General features: G+C 45.8%; 1 protein-coding gene and 1 pseudogene across 1 annotated transcript in view; one reads left to right on the top strand and one right to left on the bottom strand.

Annotated features, from left to right (window-relative positions):
* The window catches only part of LOC118579499 (solute carrier family 40 member 1-like), a 38,263-nt gene extending 21,260 nt beyond the window's left edge, over window positions 1-17,003 (top strand). Inside the window, exons 4-10 of the mRNA XM_036180782.1 lie at window positions 795-862; window positions 5,362-5,521; window positions 7,651-7,766; window positions 8,168-8,294; window positions 9,909-10,163; window positions 11,374-12,084; window positions 16,708-17,003. Coding sequence (XP_036036675.1) covers window positions 795-862; window positions 5,362-5,521; window positions 7,651-7,766; window positions 8,168-8,294; window positions 9,909-10,163; window positions 11,374-12,084; window positions 16,708-17,003 — 1,733 coding nt within the window. The remainder of the gene's footprint in view (window positions 1-794; window positions 863-5,361; window positions 5,522-7,650; window positions 7,767-8,167; window positions 8,295-9,908; window positions 10,164-11,373; window positions 12,085-16,707) is intronic.
* On the bottom strand, window positions 7,081-7,414 carry LOC118580731 (annotated as a pseudogene).
* Window positions 17,004-20,484: the final 3,481 nt, after the last annotated feature.

Below are 20,484 nucleotides of genomic sequence, written 5' to 3'. Positions count from 1 at the left end.
CAAGAGAGAGACGTGCTGCCCCCTTCTCTCTCTCCATGTGTCTTTCTTCCTTTCTTCCTCGTGGCAACCCTCCTGCCTCAGCCTCCTGGGTGAGGGAATTTCAGAGTGAGTACCACACCAGTTCCTCATCACCCATAGTTTGCACTTCACGTCCTAACCTCTAGATTCTCTGTGCCTTCTCTCTTCCCCAGACCTTTGCAGCACTGTTCTCCGAACCCCCAAAGGATTTCCCTAGCTCATGTCCTTCCATGCGCTCTGATTTTGTCCAGGGGTAACATCCGCTGAAGGTGCCTGTCCTACCCCTCCAGGCTGAGCTGGCTGGGGCTGCTAAGTTTTCCCATTATCCAATGGGTCATTCCCTTTGAGGATGGAGTGCAGCAACAGACCTTGCTTCCTTCTCTCTGCACTTGAGCAAGGGGATATAGCTGAATATTCCCTCAGTGTCACTCAGAACAATGAGAAACGACTGCTTTAAGCCAATGGGGAAAATTCTGGGATTTCCCTAATTCAGATATATTCCATATATTTCTCTTTTGCCTGCATTTTTATTTAGCCTCGGCTACTTCCTGAATGCATATTCATGCTAAGCAACAGTTTCTCAAAGTTACTAGCAAATTTGCTTTGAATATATGCTCACTTTGGAGCCTCTCCTGGAACTCACTTTGTAAACCAGGCTGGCCTCGAACTCACAGAAATCCTCCTGGCTCTGCCTCCCGAGTGCTGGGATTAAAGGTTCGAGACACCACCGCCTGGTGGATTTAATAATCTTAATGATTTTTATGTCTACGTTTTAGGAGCAACTCTGATCTACCTCATGAGTCCACGGTTTTTGATTTATGTAAGCTGTGCCTTGTCAATATGGGTAAGATGAAATATGAAATTAATGTCTTTACACTGTTAGGAAAACGTGGGTTAAAGATGTTGGAATGTCTCAAAATAATGGGTGCAAAATATATATATTTGTTTAAAAGTGTTTTAAATGAGCAACTGTAGAATGAATAGAGGAAATGCACAAAACATATGGATAAAGCATGGCTGTAAAAAACAATCACAAAGTGAGCAACGTGAAACCCCAGGGCAGAGCTGGGGTGCAGCCGGCTCCCCTTCTCATCGGTGAGTCTCAGTTCACAGCAGGGCTCCCTTGTTTTTCATCTGTTTGGATTTTTCTTTTTTTCCCCCCCGGAGTAACTCTGGTGTAGAAACCCTCAATGACATAGTGTTTAGTCTTCAAAGTTTACATAAATGAGATCCTACTGAGTATATTCCATCTTCTTGTGTTTATTCTCATGTTCCTGATACTTACATTGTCATAAGCAGCCCTGAAACTTCTCATTACTGTGTATATTTCCTTGCATATAGTAGCACAATTTTCTTTGTCTTTCCCAAAAGCCAACTTTGGGCTCTGTTGGTTTTTAAAATTAATTTATTTTTAATATTTTATTAATTCTTTGAGAATGTCACGTAGCGTGGTTTTGATAATATTTGCCCTTAACTCTTTTCAGATCTTCTCCCCTCCCCCAACCCCATATCCTCTCTTTTGTGTGTCTTCATTTTCTTTGGTTTGATCTCCCTCCTTCCCTCACCCCCTCTCCCCTTCCCCCCTTCCCCCCTTCCCCTTCCCCTCTCTTTCTTGCTGCATCGCTTTCTGTGTTTGAGACAGAAGCCAGTGTCCCGCTCTCATTAGGCAACTGCTCTGCCACTGAGCAAGAGTCTAGTCCTCTACTCTAACGTTTCTTTGAGGTTCATTTGTTGTTCATTTTTTCACTTTTTTTCTTGTGGTAGACTCTCAGCTCCCTCTGTGTAAGTTAAGCCAGCCATGGACTCATGATCTTCCTGCCTTGGCTTCTTTTAAAATAAAAGAGAGAGAGATTACAGGCATGGGATTTTTTTTTTTTTTTTTTTTTTTTTTTTTTTTTTAACTGAGGATCAAACCCAGGGCCTTGCCCTTGCTAGGCAAGCGCTCTACTACTGAGCTTAATCCCCAGCCCCATTTCTAACTTCTAAACATACATAATTCTCTTATTAAATTTTTGCCTTTCCTTTCTAATAGAAACATGGAAGAGCACAAATTTCTCTAACCGTGGATGTGGACAAGTTTTAATCTCGTTTGTTAGACTATTTTGTTATTTATTATTGGTTTGACTTATGGACTTATTAGAAACCAATCCGTAAGCCTCTGAGAGTTTTCTGGCTTCTGTGATAAGTTTTTATCTTAATCGCTTTAAGGTCAGGGAACATCAAGATACCACCCCTCCCCCACCCTGTGGCCAATTTCACAATATGCTGGTGTGCTTTAGATAATGTGTGTATCCTGCTTTGTTGCAGCATTCATGATAGGACTTTTAGGCTGACCACACACAGACATACACTACACACATGTAATACATATTTGTCTATTTTTCTTATTCTATCAATTATGAAGAGCTAGATAGGGATTTAACAACACCAGCGATTGTCATTTTTCACTTTAATTTGGTATATCCTCAAGCCTCTGTTCATAGATACAAGGGAAACAGGAATTGTATAGCTTTATAATGAATCAAACTTTCATCAGTATAAAGCGATTCCTTTTGTTTCAGGTAAAGCTTTAAACTCTGGAGTAGGCTTTGCCTGATGTGAATTTAATGATGTGAGTTTCTGTGGGATGACATTTACATGCTGCCTCATTATTCATCCCTTACTTCTGTGTTTTCTTATTTTTTTTTTAAGAAATACTTATCTTTAAACAGAACATAGTTATATTGTAAAGTTCCATTTGTCAACCTTAGCCTTTAACTGGCATAGTTAGTTCAATTTTACTAGTTAGTATGCTAACCCCAAAGATAGGAGAAAGACCACTGACCCAAATCATCATGGCCAAATTAATTAAAGCAAGCAATTAATTAAAGCAAGATTTTTAACTCATGTACACAGGGTGCCTTCCTCTAAGGTGGGATACAAGAGGTCAGCATTGGATATGGAGATGATAAGGCTTTTATAGCTCAGAAATAGCAGTTTCCAAGTGGGGATTTGCCAGGCAAAATAGGCAGGGTTACAGGAGCAGAACATCATGACAGGTTAGTCCTAATGACCTCCTGAAACAAAGACATGGTTGCAAAGTAGACATAACAAGGTAGTCATAATAACAGGTAGTCATAACAAGGTTGGTCATCTTTTGAAACAGAGGTAGGGTTGCAAGATGTTTATAAACAACTTTTTGAAACAAAAAACATGATTGCCATTCCTGGAACATGCGGAACCATTTGTAGTTAAGGTTATAGGTGAGGCATAGCCCAATCCTTGAGAAACAGAGGTTTAATCATAAACAGGAACGAATATAGTTTGTCTTTACTATAAGATGGCTTTTGGCCTGGTGGTGGTGGCGGCGGCGGCGGCGGCGGTGGCGGCGGCGGCGGCGGCGGCGCAAGTCTGTAATCCCAGTACTCGGGAGGCAGAGCCCAGGGGATCTCTGTAAATTCGAGGCCAGCCTGGTCTACAGAGCTAGTCCAGGAAACCCTGTCTCGAAAAACAAAATAAATAAAATAAAATAATTTTTTAAAATGGCTTTTAAGCCTAAAATGGAGGCAGGCTGGTTCTTCAGATAACTGAATGAAGAGAGAGAGAGAGAGAGAGAGAGAGAGAGAGAGATAAAAAGATAGGACATGACTGCTTCTAGGTGTGGTGGCGGAGAAGGTTTTTGTAGATTTGAGAGAAAGCATAGCCAGAGGCAGAGACATCTGGGAGATACTGGAGTAAATGCACAACCCTAAGCCTTGTGAGACTGAGGGGGGAGGGGAGAGGGGAAAGCCAGGAGACCAGGAGATGGGGGAGGGGGAGTAAAGGGTCAAAAGGGCTGGCATTGCCTTGATGGCTGGATTATATAGGGAAGAGCAGGTGGGGAAGGAAGGGCAGCCCAGCTCCTGGGCTGGAGAGTTCATACCTTGCTAGGGAGTATGTAGTCAAGAGGCAGGGACTGAGGGATGCTGGGAGAACCTGGCAGCCAGGGTCTGCTTTGATATGTTAATAGCATCTCAGCCATTTGTCCCAGGCTTGAGACCTAACAGTAACTAATGTTCTGTTTAAGTCTGTTATGTACTGTGTTTTCTTTCTACCTAGCCTTATTGTGTTCTCATCTCCTTATCATTTTATCTTTCTGGGCTTCATTCTAAGTTTCTTCTTCAGATACATTAACAGTTAAACTGACTTGAGTTCTATCTAATCTACTACCTTCCATCCCCCTGCCTCTGCCTCCTAAGAGCTAGGATTTGCAGCAGCTGTGCAGCACTGTATCCAGGTGCTAACAGTTGAGTTTTTAATTTTAGCTTCTATTGTTCTAGGAGCAGCTCTAGAAGTTTTATTTATTTGTTTGTTTCTTTTAAATGCTTTCTGACTCCCTGCTCAGATTGTCAGACTTGGCCTTGCTTTTGATAGAATAACCATTATTTTACAACCTGTGGCTGATAACCCAGATGTGTGCAGTCTCCGTGGGCCTGTCTCTCACTGTGGATTTCCTCTGCAGTGTTTCCCTTGCTTTCTCTGACTGGCTGGCTTTGACTGTGTGCTGGGCAGTCTGTTTAAAAATTGCTGCAAGAATACTTTGGGGGCTGGAGAGATGGCTCAGGGGTTAAGAGCACTAGCTGTTCTTCCAGAGATCCTGAGTTCAATTCCCAGCACCCACATGGTGGCTCATGGCCATCTGCAATAAGATCTGATGCCCTCTTCTGGTGTGCAGGGATATATGCAGAGCACTCATACATAAAATATAAATTTTTTAAAAAGAGTACTTTGGAGCCTAAGATAATGGCTTTTCCTTTTCGAAAGGCCTGAAGTTGTTCCTTCTCGGATGCATGGAGGTTGCTAGCTGTTTGTCCCTGACCTCAGGCTGCAGTTGGATGTTAGGAATGATAATGCTGGTGAGCACTGATTAATTCAGGTCTCAGGAGAGGTCTCCTGGACCCTGCAGATAAGGGACAGCTGGACTGGGAGCCTACATAAGGATTGCCTTGCTTTTCCTGAGGGTGTGGTTCCATGTGCTTCTTGCGGCTGATATTCTGAAGCAAACAGGGCTCCAGGGCTGGTTCATCTGTCGCTTTTGCCCCACAGATGTTCTCAGGGTGTCTTGGTGGTGGTGATTTCCTGCTCTTCTAAGTGTTTGCTATTTTCTCATTTGCTTATTTGTTCTTTTATGCTTTTGATTTTAAAAAAAAATTTTAAGGTCATAAATACAGTGTGTAAATAAAGTCATACTTGCTCTCCCTCAAAGTATGCTTTTGATATTCTGTTTTTATGGTTGGTGTGCCCTTTGTTGCAAATGTGTCTTCCTGGAGTTATTTTTCCTCCACCGTTCTCAGTGATTCAAGCTTTGCCTTTTCTGTCTTGCAGGGAGATGGAATGTGGCACTTTGCTATGTCTGTGTTCCTGATAGAGCTCTATGGATACAATCTTCTCCTTACTGCCGTGTTTGGCTTAGTGGTGGCTGGCTCTGTGTTAATATTTGGGGTTTTAATTGGTGACTGGATCGACAGGAAACCAAGAAATAAAGGTAACAATTTTGGGGGGGATGCAGATGACATGTGGCAGATTATGACCTCACCAGCTTCAGGACTTTACATCATGAAATAAAATCACCAAACTGTGCTAAATAGCAATGGGGCTTAACTGAAAAACTCCATGGAAAGAGTTGTTCAGCTTTGGGTCACATTCTCAATTTCTCCATTTTAAACACATTAGTTGTTTGTTTAGTTGGTGATTATTGTGCAGTGCTGTGGATCAGGCTCAGAGCATCACACATGCCGAACAAGCACTCTGTCACATACCTGAGTCCTTGAATGGAGTTTTTATATATATGTTTGTGTGCTTGCTTGTTTTGTTTTGTTTCATTTTCCTAGAAAGGATTTCTCTGTGTAGCCCTGACTGTCCTGGAACTTGCTCTAATAGACCAGAGATCCACCTGCATCTGCCTCCCTAGTGCTGGGATTAAAGGCATGTGCCACTGCTGTGGGATGTCTTTTTGTATGCTGTGAATGTGTTGCTGTGATTGGTTAATAAAGAAGCTGCTCTGGCCTATGGCAAGTCAGGTTATAGCCAGGCAGAAAATCTAAGAGAGAGACAAGAAGAAGAAAGGCAGAGGCAGAAGAGATGCCAGTCTGCCGTCCAAGGAATAGCATGTCAGCAGACCAGTAAGCCATGAAACACTGGGCAAAACACAGATTAATTTAAGATCTAAGAGCTAGCTAGCAAGAGGCATGCCACAGACATACAGTTTGTAAATAATATAAGCCTTTATGTGTTTACTTGGATCCGAACGGCTGTGGGACTGGAGAAGCCTTCCGACTACATGTCACCACCACCAGACTTAGGGTTTTAGTTCTTACCAAGTACAAGTTCTTAGTACTGAATTACTGGAAAGCATGTTTTCTCTCAATATTCTAGTGATACCTATGCAGTCAGTACATATGTTCATTTTCAGTCAAGACAGTTCCTATGTGTAAAAGATCTCCCTGTACCAGATACCTAGCCTCAGCATCAGGAGACTTATTTGCTCAAACTGAGATCTCCTTTAATGTTTAGTGATAGTATGTGCATAAAATCTCCCTTGCCCAGTAAAAACCTAGGCCTTGCTAAACTGTGCAGTTCTTTTGATCACTAGTCAGCAAGGCTGTTTTTTATCACACCCAGCAGATTTGGAAAGACAGATCATAGAAAAGCCAATTGCTTTAAGACCCGAGCTTTACTCCTTAGGCCCAATTGATAAGCCTCCATTAGAGAATAAATCCAGGTGAGTTCAAGGTAGCCATAGAATTTGGAGTTATTTAAATTAGCTGGACTTGGTGTTGTGTCTTGTTTTCTTGTTTGTTTGTTTGATTGGTTGGTTTGTCTTTGATTGTTGTTTGTGGTTTTTGTTTGGATCGTCTTTCTTGCCAAGCATGCCTTCCTTCACTTGCAAAGTTCAGCTCTGGTTTTGCCCGGTTGGTTTTTCCATTTTTTAAATTGTGTTGCAAAGGCTTTGGCAATCGCGGAGCCTGCCCTTTGAGTGCCTTTTTTTTTTTTTTTTTTTTTTTAAGATACATAAAAAGGCTTTATTTGCAGGGGAGCAGGAATTTAATCAAACAAGCCAAATCCCATGCCATCGTCTGACTCCTCCGACTCCTTGTCTTTCTTCTCCCCTGCTGCAGCAGGGGCAGAACCAGCAGCAGGGGCTACAGAGCCATGGGCAGCAGAAATAGCCACAGCCCCGCCAGCAGGCACACTGGCAAGTTTGCCAACACCCTGGGCAATGACATCCTCGATGTTTTTTTCCATTCAGCTCACTGATGACCTTGTTGAGCCGGTCATCGTCCGCCTTGATGCCCATGCTCTCTAGTATCTTCTTAACGTCTTTGGCGCTAGGAGAGGAGTTGCCCCCAAGGGCGGCAAGCAAATCAGAGGCAGACATAGCGCATGTCAGCTGCTGCAGACAGGCCTCACGTGTGCGACCTTGGTGGCGTCAGGCAGCAAAAGCTAGAGTGCCTTTTGAGTCCTAAGCCTGGAGCTGCTGAGGGAAATGATGAGCCTGGTTGGCACAAGCACGTGGTCAAACACAATGACTCTGCATTGGGTAGGGACTAGGCAGCTGTGATCCGCTCTTAAAACCAGCAGTAAAGAGCGGCTCCTGTGCGTTTCCATTTGCAGTTGCTCACGCCTCGCTCTTCATTCAGAATGCTTCTGTCACTGCCTGCTGTGTGGTCCTGATGCTGGTGTTCTCCTACAGGAGGGAGATGGAACAACTCTGGCATGGCTGGCTCACTGTGAGTGTCTCCCCTCTGACACCTGCCTCACGAGAGTGCATGTCATCGACAGCCCCAAGTGTCTGTTGGGAGGCGCTGTCTGCCTGGCTGCCTCATTGTACCCTTTCAACAGTGCCCTCATGGCCCCTAGTTTCTGAGTTGGAACCCAAACCCCACAGCAAGCATGGCAGTAGAGCAGCAGCGTCTGTCTGCAAGGTACAAATTAGCATCACATCTGGTGCTGACGGGTGGGAGGAAGAACGTGCATTTGGCTTCAACTTAACACAGAGCCTTTTCCTCTCAAAGGGTTCATTTCCTCTCAAAGGGTTCAAGTCTATGCTCGTCTGGCTGTCAGACAAATGACCGTGTTCCACCCTGGGCCGGAAGGTCCATTCTTGGCCTCTTCTTCCCTCCTCTGATAGGTGGTCTGCTATGCCGTGGTGATTATCCTAGCGGCTGTGGCTAACCTGGCTGGCACTGCACTTACTATCACCATTCAGAGGGACTGGATTGTGAGCCTCACGGGGGACAACAGAGGCCAGCTGGCTGGTGAGCAGTGCCACCCTCACCGGTCCTCCGATGGGCAGAGAAGTAGAGGTGGCGAGCCATTCAGGGCTCCAGGAGAGGCCATATCATTCCCCATAGAAGACAGGAATCTGGAACCAACCAGAGCTGGGACTGACTTCAGCTGAAACCCGCTCTCTCTCTTACCAGCTGCGTGTCCTGGGGCAAGTTACTTAACCTCTCTGAACTCGACTTTCCTTATCTACAGCATGGGGCAAACACACACACACACACACACACACACACACACACACACACACACACACACACTTACATGCATGCATGTCCACATACACATTCATTCTCTCTGAGCTCACTTTGGGGAAGGAAAGAGTTCATGAAATCCAGATTTTATAAGTGCTTAGCACAAATCTGCACAGAAGGAACACCCAAGAAATGACCATCGCTGTTCTCACCTAACACACAGATGGGTCTGGAGGGCAGCTTCTCATTTACAGATGGTCTGGAGCCATTTTAGACCTAGACAGTAAGTGCATGAAAAGATTTCTAAATTCACATCAGTAATAACCTTCTGCCCCAACCCCAAATTATCCCAAGTGTGAACATTGATTACTGCTGATAATGGAAGCTGGAATTCGTTTTCTAGTAAAGGAGTGGGAAGGAGCAGCCTGACATCTTGTCTTTTCCTCCCATTTACAAAGCATGCACAGCTCTCAATGCAGCGTATTCTAATTGCCCACTTGGAGCTGAAGATCTCACGATACCCTATATTTGAGCAGTTGTAGTGCCTGAGTGTGATGGCCAAGATAAAGGGCACTATTAAGGAGTCTAAAATACACTCCTTGAAGAGTCAAAGCCCTTATCATCATGTTTTCTTTTTAAACTGCACTCACTTGGATGTACTGTGGCTTCGGTAACATCACTCAGAATAAGAGCCATGTGAATAAAAGCCAGGTTCAGTGCGTCCGCCCTCTGTCTTGGCATCAGGAAAACCTTCCTGTTCTCTGTGCATTCATTTTAAAAGACTTCAAGGTAAAGCAGATTTGGACTCAAGTTTATTACAAGTTTGAAGATTAACTTGTGACTATTTTCTTCAATGGTGGTAGACTCCATGAGCTTTGGAGTCAGATCGGCTGGATTTTGAGTCTCGGCTCCATAATGTTCTTTCTCTGCAATCCCAAGAAAAGTTTCCCCTCTGTGTGCCTCGGTTTCATAACTTGTAAAATGGAAGTCCCATTGCCTTTTAGAACTGTGAGGATTCACAGAGGTGAGTGTAGGTATATGGTTTGGGACTGTATGCCTGGCACAACGTAAGAATTCAAGACATTCTTCTCTACCCTCCCGTTACCTCCCTCCCCCCACCACTGTGCTGGTTATTAATTAGCGGCCATTAATGTGATTAGCATAGTAAAGACCATGGGTGACCTAGTCAGTTTACTAATCTACTCACATTCCACTACAGCTGGTCTTGCAGTTGTTTTCCAGGTTGAAAAGGCCATCGCTAATCTGCAGACAAACCTGCTGTCATTGACCCTGGGTTGGCTGTCAAGCCCAGCGAACACGCGGTGTCAAGTTCAGTAGGATTTGGAAGGAGACATCCATCCACTGAGTCTCAGTGTCTCCTCCTCTCCCTTGCAGGGATGAACGCAGCAGTGCGGCGGCTGGACCAGGTCATCAGTATATTTGCGCCCCTGTCCGTGGGCCAGGTGATGACATGGGCATCTCATGTGATTGGTTGTGGTTTCATTCTTGGATGGAACTTGGTTTCACTTCTTGTAGAGTTTCTATTTCTGTCCAGGGTTTATCAACTAGTTCCCCAGTTGGCTGTAAAACCCCAGCAGCACACTGCGGGGTGCGTCCTAGAGAGGCAGCAGGAAGCAGTGCACATCCAAGGTGAGGCAAACTCAGAGGGAGCTCATGTTAGTGTTTCATTTCTTCTTTCCAGACCACGTGTCTAACCACAGTCTTAATATTTTGTCTGCAAGTGTACCTAAAAACAGTAATAAATGAGAGGGCTGCAGCTGTGCCACTGCTTGTGAAGTTCATATGACTTGACCACTTTGGTGGGGCACCGGGGTTACTTTGTACCGTTAACTGGATTGTGTTTAACTTCAGGGACTCCACTGAGAGAAGGTCCAGTATAAGTAGCACCCCCGTGGGAATGCAGGATACCACCTGCATAGCCTAGCCCAGCATCTTGGGAGACAAATTACTCCTTCCCATCTTGCTGATGAACACCTTTCCCAATGCTCCAAACTTTTTTGTTTGTTTGTTGTTTTGGTTTTTTGTTTGTTTGTTTTTTGGAGCTGAGGATCGAACCCAGGGTCTTGTGCTTGCCAGGCAAGAGCTCTACCACTGAGCTAAATCCCCAGCCCCAGGAAGTTCTTTTGTATAACGGAAAGCTCCTACCTCTTGTCCTGTTATTTGTTCCCCCAGCCCTCTCCTTCCTTCAGAGCCCTACTTGACTCCTCTTGACCTCTATAGGACTTGACTTCATTGTGCTGAATACCTCTAAAGTAGTTGTATATTTCTGATCCACCTCCTCAAGTATCTACTTCTTTAGAAAGAGTACCCAAGTGAGCACCCACAACAACTTCCAGGAGCTCATCCCCACACTTCTGGCGTGTGACAGTTTGTCTTCCTACTCCCTGAAGAACCCTTCACCTCCCATGCCTGTCCTCTGTGTCTTAGCTTCGTTCTCTCCTGAGCACAGCTTGATAAAAGAATCCAGGGTGAAAAGTACTCTGTTTAGAATGTGATCCAGGAAGGAGGGTGAGGGAAGAGAAGTGGGACAGGAAAGGGCAGGGAGAAAGCTCATACAGAGACACGGTGTAGGATGTACCTCAGGATTGTCCCGCTAAAGGCCAAGAAGATGGGAGTGTTGGTCCAGCGACTTTTGCCACTCATTGGTGAGATCTGTTCTCTAGAGAACTTACAGAATACCACCCCCATTCCAGCACCTGCAGTGAGTCTCAGGTGCCTGAGGAAGGGAAGCTGGGGGTATGCATAGGAACCGTCCAACGTGCAAGTAGAGGAGTCTGGGATGGACACCTGAGGGAGATGGTTGTGTGTTGAGTTTCAGCTTTTCTGAATTTTATTTTAGGCGAAATGGAGTTTTGGGAAACCACGAATAGATTCATCAACACATCTAGAACTCTGGAAAAACCGAAGGACCACAATTCTAGCCTTGAAGAGCAACCAGCCACAACCAAAGGGCTTCTTCACTGCCTGCAAGACACCCGTAGGCTGCTGCACACATGCCGGGGGGGATGGGAAATGTACTGCCGACAGAACGTCTTCCTGGCTGGCTTAGGTTTGGCTTTCCTTTACATGACAGTTCTGGGCTTTGACTGCATTACCACAGGCTATGCCTACACCCAGGGCCTTGGAGGTTCCCTCCTCAGCATCCTCACAGCCCTTTCCGCTGTGTCTGGCCTCATGGGGACAATTCTCTTTACCTGGCTCCGGAAGCATTATGGCTTGGTCACCACAGGGATCATTTCCAGTTGGCTCCATTTAGGTAGCCTAACACTCTGTGTGTTTTCTGTCTTTGCTCCTGGAAGTCCTTTTGATATGGCTACCTTCTCCCTCCCATTAAGCAAGAATTCCTCTTCAAATCCTGAGATGCTAAAAGATGACCAGGCACACGTTTACCCCTTTGGAAGAAACCTAAATCAACCCATCTTCCCCGACCGCTCTCCTATCCACTGGACCAATAGTACAGTCTTGTTTGATGGCCAGCAGGACCCTGAGCAGCCTGACTCTTACATCTCTATCACCTTGCTCTTCTCAGGTGTGATCCTGGCAAGAATCGGTGAGCATTGGGTCACATGGGGATGTGGGGTTCTAGAGCCCGTGGTATTGATAAGTAATCTTAAGAATATTAGTCTCCCCATTAAGCCACTGTATGTATCTTCAGCGTCATTCATCAAAAACTTGTTATGTGTCAAGAATTGCCCTGGAGGGTGGGGATACAAGAGAGACTTGATCAGACAAAAGCCTTAGTCCCCTGGTGTGATAGCCTGAGCGGGAGACAGTAAGTAAACGGTGACAAATAGGATGGTCAAGGGATCAAAATAGAGGAGGACAGGCGGCTTGAGAACACAGAGGGAGATTCAGGTGGTGTCTCGGGGGCTAGGGAAGCCTTCCTCAGGGAAGGCACAGCCAGAGATCTCCCAAGGATGAACTAGACACATGTCATGGAGAGGGATGGCTGCTTCAGACAGTGGACAGTGGGGTGAAGATGCGTTTGAAGATCTGGGGAAGTGGAAATGCTACAGTTATGTCCTGGGAGTCAGGCATGGGCATGCTACAGACAGTATCTGTGGGAAAGCTGTGTTTTCACTGAAGGCCTTATCTCTCTGTAGAACAGGGATGAGGTAGAGGGAGAGGTGGTCACTTCTTGGGGGAGAAGGGAGCGGGCCTACTCAGGAATCGACAACCTTCTCGTCCCTACACAGTTGTTACCTGAGCTTTGTCATCACACAATGCCACTCATACCTCACAGTGAGAACATACCTGATTTTGTTACTGTGTTTACTAAGATGAAAACAACTAGACGTTGGCCCTTTGATGCCTGACAACCCAAAATGTCATCCTAGATGATGGTGACAGAAACCAATGAGCAACGCCCTGACTCTCGTGATTAGACCTGCAGCTTCCTAGCTGGAAAGAGTCTGGGCCATAGGTTCCTGAGGACGGGTGTCCAAGCAGGCAGCTTCATTTCTTAGACAAGTTCAAAAGTTCCCAAATTTAGAGTCATCGTGTTCAAAGCCCAGACCAGTCCCTGTCAGGTCAGACACTAAAGGGGTAGGACGTATGGCAGTGAGTGGAAAATGTGAATCCAAACCAAGCTCCCTGTTCCTTTGCACAGACCTCCCTGGGTACCACGTTTTTCAGTGGCTGGACTAAAAGCAAAGTCTCTGACCTCTCGGTCCTCAGATCATCACATCAGCTCTAGGACCTTAGTACAGTAGGACCAGAGGGCTGGGATGTTGCTGCTGATTTCTGTCTCAGATTCCAGGAACCCTTGCTCTGATACAGCTTGGGAATATTGAAAGAGAGAGTTTTGCAGGTTGTGTCAAGAGGCTATAAATGGGCTAGCTTTGGAACCTCATTCCTCTGATGTAATATATGTGCAGGAGAAGGAAAGTATACGTCTGCTTCTAAACAATTGATTTAGAAATCAGCTCTTGCTGGGTGTGGTGGTGCACATCTTTAACCCCAGCGCATGTGTGGCAAAGACAGGCAGATATTTTGTGAGTTCAGTGTCAGCCTGCTCTGCATAGTGAGATCCAGGAGAGTTGGGGTTACACAGAGACCCCGTCTAAAACAACAACAACAACAACAACAACAACAACAACGACAACAAAGCAGTTCTTCCATCCAGAGATTATCTGACCCTCAAGTATGTTGAGTGAGGTACCTGACAAGTGAATTATCTTTGATTTAACTTCCATTCTACCCATTCATCACACAGACTGAGAAAAGACTGGCCAGGAAGACTTATGTAATTCATAATACATTGTGATAAGTATTTAGTTGAAAATGGAAATATATATATTCCCAGTGACTCTTGTGCACCAGGGATGATTGGGTTTAACTGATAAAGAGGAAATGCTCACATACATCTGGAAAGCATGAAAGCAGCACCTACCATCTGGGAATGTATTCAGTACTCCAGAGCTTGACTCCCCCGCTTCCCCTCTCCTCTCCTCTCCTCTCCTCTCCTCTCCTCTCCTCTCCTCTCCTCTCCTCTCCTCTCCTCTTCTCTTCTCTTCTCTTCTCTTCTCTTCTCTCTCTCTCTCTCTCTCTCTCTCTCTCTCTCTCTCTCTCTCTCTGAGCTCTGAGGCAGGGACATCTCTCTCACTGTATCTCAGATGAGGATTCTGGAGCTGTCTTGACTGGGGTGGGGGTGGGGTGTTACTAGACCTGATTGTCCAGTGATGTTAACAAGGCCCCTTAGTTACTGTTTGCTGATTTGTAGGTGGAATAGTGACAATGGTACTTCCCCATCAGGGAGGCCTTGAGGTAACTCCTGCAGGCAATGTGGCCAGCACAGCATTTTCAAAGCTATAGTTAACTGTCTTGGTCACCATTGTCATGATTGTATGTTAGCTATGATTTTAGTGTTTTTGCTGTGATATGAGGGTGGAGGGTGAGGGGGCAGCAAGACGTAAGAACCACAGGGCTGAGTGATGATGTCGAGGCCTCCTGACTCCTGCCCACCAGATACCAATCAAGTACCATTTACATTCATTGCTGTTAGGGCTGCAGATAACCTTGGTGTTGATTGGTGGTGTGGTATTGGAACTATAGAATTAAAAAAAAACACTGTCCAGAAGATATATAGGCCTCTGTTAGTGTGGTCACTATGGTCAAACCTGGTAGCCATGATGAGTGGTTCCCTTGCTGGGAACCTGTCATAGGCATTTATTCCATAAATGTTTCCACTCCAAAAGAAGTCAACTTACAAAACTATGCATATAGCCAGATTCAGCACATCTTTTAGCAGTGGTATATTAACTCGATTTCTATTGCTGCAGTAAAGACCATGACCAAAAACAGCTTAGAGAGGGAAAGGGTCATCTCACTTTACAGCTTACAGTCCATCCCTGAAGGAAGCCAGTGCAGGAGGTCTAGGCAGGAACCCGGATGCAGAAACTGGAGCAGAGAACATGGAGGGGCACTGCTACTGGCTTGCTCACTTTGCCTTATATAACTCAGGACCACCTGCCTAGGAAGGCCCTCCACTTTAGTCAGGAAATGACCCCACAGATTTAAAAGCCAATCTGATGGAGGCAGTTCCTCAATTGAGGCTCCCTTTTCCTAGATAACTCCAGCTTATGTCAAGTTGACAAAAAGAGAAAGGAAGAAAGGAAGAAAGAAAGAAAGAAAAAGAAAAAGGGGGAAAAACCAGCATAAGTGGCTTCCCTTTTTAAAAATCTAAGAACTGTAACTCTTTACGCCCTTAATTTAGAACTAATTCTCAGTGTATAATCAGCCCACACTTCACATTGTACTGCTGCAGATTCTTACAAATCCTTTCTATCTTTGTGAGCATTTCTGGCTGAGGGCCAGGGCAGGGGAAGGGAGCTCTGGGCTGTAGTCCAGCACTAGGTGATGTACTTGCCCAGCAAGCTTGGAGGGACCTACAGGCCATATGGTGTAATCAGGACAGCCCAAAGGGATGGGAAGAACGTCAGAGCCTGTGGTGGATGCCATAGCAACGTGACTAGGGTAGCCCAGCCTGGGAACACCTGCACAAGCCAAGGTCTGCAAAGGGAGACAGCAGAAAGCATGTGACATTACTCCCATATAATTTTTGAGTCCAGAGCTAAGTCTGGCAGTTGGAATAGAGGCAAATAGAAGGTCTCTGCAGAGTCATTGCTGCGTGTTGGGGAAGAATCCAGAAGGTAGCTAGCTGTCTGGGAAACCCACCAGGCTGGCAGAAGCTGGGTGATGATCCTAAAGTGGAAGGGACCAGAACCCCTCGGAGAGCTGTGGCTGTTCAGGGACAGCAGCACAGCTGGTGGCTCTGACTCTATTTGATGACCAAACATCAGGTCCCCAGGTTGCCTCTGAAGCATATTAAAATCTCTTGCTGGGCGGTGGTAGTGCATGCCTTCAGTCCCAGCAGTTAGGAGGTGGAGGCAGGACAATCTCTGTGAGTTTGAGGCCAGCCTGGTTTATAGAGCTAGTTCCAGGACAGCCAGGGCTGTTACACAGAGAAACCCTGTCTTGGGGAGGTGTGTGTGTGTGTGTGTGTGTGTGTGTGTGTGTGTGTGTGTGTTTGTGTGCGCACGCACATGAGATCTCCTTATGGGGTTAAAGTTGGGGAAGAGAGAAGCCCATCCTCCTCCTACCTCAGGGGAGGGCAGGAAACACTGCTCTCCCTGCTGTACAGGCCTTGCAATGCATCTGGGACGTAGAGAAACACATGTACCTTGCAGTGCATCTGGAAGTGTCAGTTAGGGAGGTAAACCAAAAGGAAACCTTTGTATAAAAGCCATCTTATTCTTTGAAAAATAATTGTGGATTAGGCACGGCAGTCCCTGTGTCCTGGCGTGGGTAAACAAATATTTTGAAGGTGGGTCCCATGCTTCAGGCCTATTAAGTCTAGCGCTCAGGAGGCTGAGGCAGGATTGTGAGTCTGAGGCCCTTCTGGTTACACAGTGAGACCCTGTCTGAAAACACCACCACCTATAACTAATAACAATAACACCCCAGACCTTCCAAGCACAGAAGACAGGCAGTATGCCACACTTTACGATTTCATGGAACCCTCCAGTGGGTATTGTTTGAAATATCTCCATCCCACAGATAAGGAAACTAAGTGGCAGAAAGCCCCATTTATGGGATACAACAAGCCACAATCTTACTGAGGTCCTCTGACATCTCTTCACGTTTATTCTCTCCCTGTGTGACCGCCCTGTAGGCCTCTGGTCCTTTGACCTCACTGTGACTCAGCTTCTCCAGGAGAACATTTCAGAAGCGGAGCGAGGGGCTGTGAACGGTGTGCAGTGCTCTCTGAACTACCTCATGGATCTAATTCACTTTGTCCTGGTCATGCTGGCCCCGAGGCCACAGCAGTTTGGCATGTTGGTTTTCCTCTCCATGCTCTTTGTGACCACTGGGCACGTGCTCTACTTCTTTTATGCAAGAAAGAGTAAGACTAAGAAGGCCCATGTGATCAAGACATCTGGGAAAGGTTCATGGACACCCCCCACATGAGAGGTAGGCAGCACTCCTTAGCGGTCTGGGCAGCCGTGGACCCGTCTCCCACCGAGTGTTCCAGCTGTTTTGTGTACCTCTTGTGTCTTTGTTCCAGCTGAGAGCAAACGTGTGTGCACTTCCTGCCAACAGCATCACCTGCTTCTGGCTGTTTTTCCTGATGCTATCCTGAGGTTCAAGGAGGACAACCTGAAGGGCGCCCATTATCGGAATTCAGGAAGATCTTCTTCTCAGCTCCTTCAAGGGACTGGTTTTAGTTCTGCCAATTTAAGAAAAAAATCAGTGTCAGGGCTGGGGATGTAGCTCAGTTGGCAGAGTGCTTGCCTAGCATTACATGGAACCCTGGGTTCAATCCCCAGCACCACTTAAAAGTTGGTGTGGCTGAGTGTGGTGGCACATGCCTTGAGGGAGGTAGAGGCAGGTGGATCTCTGTGAGTTCCAGGACAGTCAGTGGTATGTAGAGTGACCCTGTCCCAATAAAAATTAAATAAATAAAATAAAGATCGAGTGTGGTGGCATCTGCCTGCAATCCCAGTTCTTGGGAAGTAGAGGCAGGAGGATCAGAAATTCAAGGTCATCCTCAGCCACACATGAGCTCAGAGTCATATGAGGCTATTTAGCAGGGGGTTGGGGAGGGTCAAGGTTTTCATATTTTATTATTCTTTGAAAGCTAAAATCAATCAGAATATTCCGTCCCACGTTCTAGCTAGACATGGCACATAGTCAGTGATGTTTGGTCTCGGCTATTTGGGTAAGAGTTTGCTGTTCTGTTGGCTGGTGTGTCCTCTGGTTAAGTGTCCTCATGAAGTGATGCTATTTGCTGAAGACAAACCAATCTTTGCCTGGCTTACAGAGAGTCTGTGGTCTTGTTAGGGTCTGGGAATCTGAAATCATCCAAGCAGGCACCACAGTCTACACAAAGCAAGATTTTTATTGAATTGGGCAGCAGGAAAATGAGGAAAAGGGAAAGAAACTGACTGGTCAGGGGCACAGCCCTGGGAGCTAACCGCATCCCCAAACATCCATTTCACAAAACCCACAACCTTCTGTGCCAAGTGACAGTTACAATTTTCCACCAAACAAAACTCAGGGATTAAGGACTTTCCTTACGTGGTTGATCTATGTCAAATGTACAACCAATCAAATGTATTTGTTCTTTGTGATTAGAAACAGCTGTTATTTGTGGGGAACAGCAAGAAAATAACATTTTGCAGGTTATTTTTATTATTTAATGGGGAAGCTGATCAGCTACTAGACAATCCCCAGCTCCCCCAGGGCCTGGGAACTTGAACTTAACTTCACCTGGTGATGAAAATGGAGTCTGAAGCAAAATGGCTGAACTTAGGCTAAGTTTCTTTTGTCTATGCTCAACATCCTGCCTTGTTTTGTGACCAATGAGAAGAATCTTCATCTTGGGTCTCAAACAAGGGGTTGTTGTAATGGGTTCTTAAAATTGTGAGTTTGACAGTGCCTGTGAGATCCTGACCTAACTGTGCAAAGGCATATATAACCCAGGGGCAAATAATAGAACAAGGAGGAGAAAGGTCAGGGGACCTGTTAGACTGTGATGAGGACTGTCAACCAGAGGGACCAGTTGAAAAGTGATTCAAACCAGTTCTTTGTTTTCTTTCCTCCTCTCTAGTGCAGAGATTTTCTTTAATGTTTGTTAGAGCCTCTCTAATAATACTTGAGTGGTTGATATAAAAGCAACGTGTCTCTCCCCAAGCCATCCATAAACCTCCCTCCTCAAAGAAAAGTGGGTCCATTCCCAGGTGGTTCTGTAGGACCACCTCAGCCAGGGAGTCAACTTGATTCTTCAGGAATGGAGGTGATATCTCTGTCAGTTTATTCACTCAGGATCCATAGGTTGTGGTCCCCAGTGACTAAGCCTGCCTTCCCAATGGCTGTTGACCCTGTGAGGGGGACAAGAATGGGAGGTGCTCTCTGTGTGCAGCAAGCCTATGGTTCCCATGTGCATCCTTCCCACTTCCCCCTCATAATACAGGACTTAGGGCACAATATGAAGGAGCACACAAAGCTTGTTTTTTTTTTTTTTTTTTCTTTTCCATGAAATGCCCTGGAGAGAGGCAGGGTGTCAAGCCAAAGGTACAAGAAAACCAAGTTGATGTAGAAGCACTCAAAAGGGTGCTTTCATTTACAGAGGCCCACGTGGTGCTAGGGAGAACATAGGTGTGGGAGTTCTTGCAAACTGATGAGTAGAGTGATGTCGCTGGAGGGTAATTGGAAGAGTGAAGAGAGGTTCCTTCTCCCTGGAGGTCCCCAGAGCCAGGGTGGAGGTCCAAGGACAAAAAGCTTGTGAGGATGCAAGAGAGACTGCTAATAAGGTGGGTGGGGGTGGTCAGAACTTTCCTTGAGGGCGATCCTCAGGTAGTAGGGAGGTGTGGGGCCTAGACAAAGCCAGCAATCACCTGTGAGGTTAGGACAAGTGACATTCGAACAGGCATAAGTAGCGTTGACCAACCCAAATAAGGGCGAACCTGCAATTGAGAGGATCTGAAGGCGGGAAGGGGGTACTCTTTGGCCTCCCCAGTTGGGACCCCATATGCCTGGTTTTTTTTGTAGGGAGAGATGGTGTTTGATCCTTTATTTTGACCAGAGGTCCCAGGAGTCTAGGAGAACTAAGCAAAGATAGTTTCTGGATGGTGAACTCCATCCCTGTGTCTTTGCCTATCTGGTATGCCCTGAGTGCCCTGGTTAGCTCTGTGTCCCATATAAAAGGGAGAAGCGAGACCTGTTGTTTAAGGTTTAGACAATGGATTTAAGGATTGCATGTCCTAGGGATGGCACAAGAAGATCTTTTTTTCCCCAATCTGGCTATCTGTGTGTTCATCCTATTATTTCCTCATCCTAGATCCCAGGTCTCACACCCTCCAGTGGTCACAATGGAATTAACCTTCAGTTCTACAGGTGGACCCCTTTTATGCTGGACAGACATAATACTGATTGTCCCAGTGCTTTTTTCTTGCTTCTGTCCAATGGGCCTGCTACCCTTGGGATATTTTCCCCTTGTGGGGGACAAAGAGGATGACCCCTCCAGTAGGCCATAGGGTACAAAGGTCTAACTTAAATTTAGGGCCTGAGATATATGTCTGCTGATGTATTTCTGAAATGAACTGTCCTGTATTTGATAGCCTCCAGATACATATAGCTTGGGCTGATATAGGACCCCCCCCCTCCAATGTTGGATAGCAAAAGCGTTATTAGGAGGGCTGGGAGCTGAGTCTTAGCTTTAGAGGGTCCTCAGGATCTCAGAATACCTTTCCTGGTCAATTGTTGAACTCTCAGGCTCTTGATTGGAGGTGGATTTGACCTGGGAATGATGAATTCAGGGTTTGACACCATTGACCATGACTGCATTTGGGGTAGTCAGAAGCACAGTGTGAGGACCTTTCCAGTGAGAACCCAGAGCGTTTTTTTTTTGTTGTTGTTGTTGTTGTTGTTATTTGTTTTTTGTTTTTTT

This window comes from Onychomys torridus, chromosome 3 (assembly GCF_903995425.1).
Source record: "Onychomys torridus chromosome 3, mOncTor1.1, whole genome shotgun sequence".
Lineage (NCBI taxonomy): Eukaryota > Metazoa > Chordata > Mammalia > Rodentia > Cricetidae > Onychomys > Onychomys torridus.
The sequence above is the reverse complement of the archived record's forward strand: the minus strand, read 5'-3'. Positions and strand labels throughout refer to the sequence as shown.